The 6,000-nt window shown below is 37.8% G+C and overlaps 1 protein-coding gene across 1 annotated transcript in view; it reads right to left on the bottom strand.

The window, feature by feature from the left end:
- CAPRIN1 (cell cycle associated protein 1) overlaps nt 1–6,000 on the bottom strand; it is a 51,281-nt gene that overhangs the window by 20,238 nt on the left and 25,043 nt on the right. The window contains exons 5-7 of the mRNA XM_017849688.1: nt 4,352–4,590; nt 4,184–4,266; nt 772–909 (exon numbers count right to left, since the gene is read on the bottom strand). Coding sequence (XP_017705177.1) covers nt 772–909; nt 4,184–4,266; nt 4,352–4,590 — 460 coding nt within the window. The remainder of the gene's footprint in view (nt 1–771; nt 910–4,183; nt 4,267–4,351; nt 4,591–6,000) is intronic.

Genomic DNA, 6,000 nt, shown 5'->3' with positions numbered 1-6,000 from the left:
GTTAGCCAGGATGGTCTCGATCTCCTGACCTCGTGATCCGCCCGTCTCGGCCTCCCAAAGTGCTGGGATTACAGGCTTGAGCCACCGCGCCCGGCCGACATATTTTCTAAATGGGGAATCTGAGGTACAAGAGTTTTACTAACTTGCCCAAAGTTACAAAGCTAGTAAATGTTTAAGCCAAGATTTAAATTCAGGCACTCTGATTCTAGCAAAATTTATACTCCGATGTTTCCTTGTATTCAGAATTTCACTCATCAACGTAAGAGTTACCATAAAAGTATTCAGTTCGGTGTCTAGCTATATAGTGTTGTGTCACATGATAAAATTAACTGGAAAAGACTCCTTGCCTTGGAGGAATTTATAGTTCAAGATTATGGAGTTATAATCTCCCCATGATTAAAACAAAACAAAAGCAACTCATACTATTCATCCAATGCACTGGCATGGTAAACAGCAAATCTGGGCATTTCAGACAGAAACCTATTTGAAAATCCTTGTTAACAGCTGGCCCTCACCCATACTCCTACCCATCAATACTACTGCAAAAGAACTCAGTTTGTAATAGTGATCAAGACTAGTAAGACAAATGACTGATAATGAATACTGGTAGGAATTACTCGATAATCTCTCTTAACAGTTTGTCATGCTTAAAGTCTCTTTAAAAATAAAATCTAGTGTACATATATGAAAACTAAGTACGTATATAAACTTGTAGCAAAATCAAATAAAACCAGAACCCTAAACTAAAGTTCATATCCACCTAATACTTACCAGCTTCAGGTACCTGGTCTTCAACTGCAGGTGCTGAGGCTGCCTCTTCTTCCTCACACAACCCATTCTGGTGGTTGTGGGTGCTGTCAAAGTAGTTTGACTGAAAAACACGCTCAACAATTTCCTTTAGAACTTTATCTAAGAAAAAGAGCATGAATTATAATGTAAGACTTATCTGAGGATGCCTGGCTTGAAGAAGATCCAACATTCTATGAAATATTGTGATTAAAAAACAACTGTTACTAAAACACATAAACACATAAAAAGATTACATTTTACCAAGAACAGAAATGTATTGCAGAATGATAGGGAACAAGAAGAATGTAGTTATATTAAACTTTATGGGGTTTTTTGTTTGCTTTTGAGATAGTCTTGCTCTGAAACCCAGGTTGGAGTGCAGCGGCGTTAGCTCACTGCAACCTCTGCCTCCCAGATTCATGCAATTCTTGTTCCTCAGCCTCCCAAGTAGCTGAGATTACAGGTGTGTACCACCATGTTCAGCCAATTTTTGTATTTTTAGTGGAGGCGGGGTTTCACCATGTTGCCCTGTGAAGGTCTGACCTCAGGTGATCTGCCCACCTCAGCTTCCCAAAGGGCTGGTATTAACAGGCATGAGCCACCGTGCCCGGCCTGAACTTTATGTATTTTAAGTAAATTAGTCGGGGGAAAAAGATGACATTTAACATTTATTCATTCAAAAAGTATTTAGTCAGCACCTACTACACATTAGGCAATATGCTAGGCACTGGGAAAACAAAAAGGTATGTAAAGACACAGTATCTTCCCTCAATAAGCTTATGGTCTAACAGAGGTGGTATCAAATACAACTACAAAAAACTTACATCTGTGAAAAGTACTACACAGAAGTACAACGGATTGGACCCAATCAGAGTGAGGCCACAAAAGGCTTTCCTAGGTAAGTGCTACAAGAGTTGAAATCTAGAAGAGTAGAGGGGTGGAAGTGTTTCAAGGTAGAGGAAAGAGCATTACAAAGTCCTATACAAAGGATGTCAAATACAAGAAAAGGAAAGGAAGCCACTGTGGCTAAAATACAGGGAACAAAGAAAAAGCATAGGGAAAGATGTGGCTGCAGAAACTGGTAAAAAACAGACCATGAATGTCCTTGAAGTTAAGGACAAACTTATATAAATAAAACTGAGATGAAGCCACTAAAGATTTTAAGCCATTAAAGATTTAAAGCAGCTGCATCAGACAAGAGAAAGGCATAAAAGTAGAAGAGAAAGTAAACAATTGAAAGATATTTAAAACAAAACTATCAGAATTTGGTGTACCAGGATATTTAAAAACAGTGCAGGGAGAGGGGGAGATGTATAAAGAGTTATTACTTTCAATTTCCTTGGCTTGTATATTATTAATAGTTATACAGTAGGGCCACTCCCTGATAGGTCACCGTAAAGAAAAATAAAATTTTGAGGACTATACTGTATCAAGAGCTTTGGGAAATTAATCCTACTATCAACAACTCTTTAGATAATGAACACTTCATATGTTTTCCTTATTTCACTTCAGCAGCTCCTGGCTCAAAACTGTTTTCAAGAAGTTATAGATACAAATCAAATGTACATGAAAACACTAATTTGGGTATATTAGTACCTTTCCATTGTAAAGATGTTACATTCCTATGATGTGGGATAAGATTAGGTAGAAAATAACCCCAAAACAAGCTATAAGCTTAAAGGTTTAGTAACACCTTTGTTACTCAACAATGCTCATGAAAATTTGATGAAGCTTGACCTAAAACTACTTTTTTAAGCTAACAAGCTTATACATATAGAACTTGCAGAACTAAAAGCAAAAAGGTAAACACATATTTTACAAAGAAATACAGACCAGAGTAAAAGTTAACAAACCAAGAAAATTATTTCTTTTTTTTCTTTCCTTCTTTTTTTTTTTTTTTTTTTTTTTTTTGAGACGGAGTCTCGCTCTGTCGCCCAGGCAAGAGTGCTGTGGCCGGATCTCCAGCTCACTGCAAGAATCCGCCTCCCGGGTCAGCGCCTTTTCCCTGCCCTCAGCCTCCCCCGAGTAGCTGGGACTAACAGGGCGCCCGCCAAGGTCGCCTCTCGGCTAGTTTTTTGTAATTTTAGTAGAGAAGATGCGGGGTTTCACCATGTTATGCCAGGATGGTCTGATCTCCTGACCCTCGTGATCCGCCGTCTCAGGCCCTTCCAACCAAAGTGCTGGGATTACAGGCTTGAGCCACCGCGCCCGGCCGAAAATTATTTCTTAAATGAAGAAAGGACAGACAAGGACTGGCACCCTTAAAGCAAATATACTCTTCTAAATTTTGCCAATTAAAGCTCATTACCATTTTGGTGACTAAAGCTTATAATCCAATCTGATTTCTTTTCAACCAATAGCTAAAAATGCATAAATACAGATGCTTTCATTTTATGTTCAAAAATCTACCTTCCTAATTCAACCTTACAAATCGCAAAGATAAGAATCTATTCCCTGGTTTCACAAAAGGCTAAAACGTAAATTCCTAGTTTACTGAAGGAGTGAAACGTAAATGTCCCTTTTTTAAAAAATCAGTTCACAGTTGCATGTTTGAGAATAAGGAGCTCACACAGAAAACTAGACCAAGTATCAGAATATTTTAAATACAGAAAAAAACTAACATCCTCAAATTAGCAGATGTCTAAGACAAACTAAAGAAAGACTAAGGCAATAACCATGAGCAGAACGTATGAAATGCAATAATTGGTTCACGAAACTTCAGTCATAAAACAAACAGTCCCTATCTATTACCAAAAGCTGTGGAAACTCAATCTGATGTTAATCTGTCTACCTCAAACACAGTTAAGTTACATACAAGACCATGTGAAGTTAGGACTGTCATACTCCCAGTTTCGGTTGTTTGTTGCTCGTGTTCTGATTTCCACATTATAGATTAAACATATAAAGAAACAAAAAAGAAACCAAGCAGTAAATAGCAGATGAATGTTATGTGTACACTTCTAAATTTTATTCAAGTAATATTAATTTTAAATAGGAAAACTAGCGGGGCGCAGTGGCTCACACCTGTAATCCCAGCACTTTGGGAGGCCCAGGCAGGTGAATCATTTGTGATAAGGAGTTCTAACCAGCCTAGTCAACATGGCGAAACCCTGTCTCTACTAAAAATACAAAAATTAGCCAGGCGTGGTGGCGCATGTCTGTAATCCCAGGTACTTGGGAGGCCGAGGTGATAGAATCACTTGAACCCGGTAGGCGGAGGTTGCAGTGAGCTGAGAGCACGCCACTACACTCCAGCCTAGGTAAGAGAGTAGACTCTGTCTCAAAAAAAAAAAAAAAGAAAACCAATTTTTTTCTCCCAAGTGAACTATAAACACAGGAAAATTAATTTTTAAAGATTCCTAGTTATAAAATCAAAGTTATCAGTGATACTCACAGGTGGTTCCACATACAGGTTTTTCCTTCCCTTCCAGCAGGTCCCACAGGTGAATGGAGGCATGTTCATACTGTTCATTCAACCTTTTAATAGTAAATAGCTAATTAATAACCTTTCAGTTGTCAACTTAAATACTCAGAAGTTTCTATTATCAAATACCACTAATACCTCAAGCTCATGTCCCGTTCAGGGTCTACTAGCTTATAGAATTCATCCAACAATGACAGCTCCTCTTCAGACAATATTGGCACTCCATTCAAACCTTGTTTCAGGTCAGTCCGCACTTCATCATCTCCCAATTTGTCCAAAACATATTGTAGCTCAAGTACAGTTTTTAAACGTTTCTGTTCAGCTTCTTCTCTCATAAGCTGCTCCCGACGTGCTGTCTTCTTTATTGTTTTCTGAATCTGCAAAACGGTATCAATGTAAAACACCAAATGAGTTCTATAAAACTTAGTTCAATCCATTTCAGGTCCAGCTTAAATAAGACATGTTTTACTCAATGAGTGAGATATGACCCCAGTACACAAAAGGATGATTCCTGACTTACAAATACAGTTTTAAACATAATCATTTTAAGCAATTGTTAAAAATTCAGAACAGCTCTTTCCCTAGAAGGTATTTTACTACTGAAATATTACTAATGAAACAATGTGTTTGGGGCTTCTTTCAAAATAATCTAGAGGGCAAAAGGAGCCAGGAAATGAATGTGGATTTATGTGAAATACAACTGACCATGAGATGATAAATATACAATTTCGGTACAGGTACAGAGAGTTTCATTGTACTGTTTTCTTTAGTTAGGTATATATGTCTGAAGTTTTTCATTATGCATATAAAAAGTAAAAATTTTATGAATTTAGAAATTATACAGAAATTTAAAGGCCTAGGCCAATTAAAAAAGAAACCCAACCACACCAACAATAAAAATCTTACCTCAATCTAGTTCCTCTATGGACAAATAACCCGAAGTTCTAACTCTGAGTATCTACTAATGACTCACAAGGAAATGCCAAAAACCCACAAGTGCCCCTTTGCCCCAAAATACTCCGCTGCCAGTCTCAGAAAGACATTCCATTCTATTGAAAAAAGTGCCTAATTTTTTTTATGAATAAGATGCTGGTGGAGAAAAATAGATAAAGCTAAGTCTGAATGTATTTTCCCCACATTGTTTTTTTTCTTCCCTAGAAAGGCTGAAAGGAAAACATCAGCCAAACTCAATTATTTCTTTCCCTCTCTTGTGTATCTAACATCAGGCTGGGGACAGAGGAAGGCCAGTCTTTCCAAGAGGAATGGCAGTGTTCTCCTTTCCACTTTTTCCCCTTTCTCAAGCCTCACTAGGATGAACCAAGACACAGAAAACCAAAATGGGGACATATGAAACCTATATTAAAGGGAAAAATGGGGAAGGAGACCTGGGAGGAATGATGAAGGCTGCAATAACAAGACAAATCTATAATGGTAACAGAGTGTGCAGAATAAATATCTTAGCAATAAATGGCAAGTGATAGCTACAGTGAGCTGAGATCATGCTACTGCTTCAGCCTGGGTGAAACAGTGAGACTATCTCAAAAAATATATATATTCTTTTTTAAAAAAATAATTTAATAAAAATTTTTTGAGGCAAGGTCTATGTTTCCAAGGCTGGTCTTGGGTCTTGAACTCCTGGCCTCAAGCAATCCTCTCACCTCAGCCTCCTAAAATACTAGTATTACAGGTATGAGCCACCATGACCAGCCAGGAAGGTGTTTTTTGTTTTGTTTTGTTTTTGAGATGGAGTCTTACTCTTGCCCAGGAGTGCAGTGGCACAATCTTGG

This window comes from Rhinopithecus bieti, unplaced genomic scaffold (assembly GCF_001698545.2).
Source record: "Rhinopithecus bieti isolate Rb0 unplaced genomic scaffold, ASM169854v2 scaffold_32083, whole genome shotgun sequence".
NCBI lineage: Eukaryota > Metazoa > Chordata > Mammalia > Primates > Cercopithecidae > Rhinopithecus > Rhinopithecus bieti.
The sequence above is the reverse complement of the archived record's forward strand: the minus strand, read 5'-3'. Positions and strand labels throughout refer to the sequence as shown.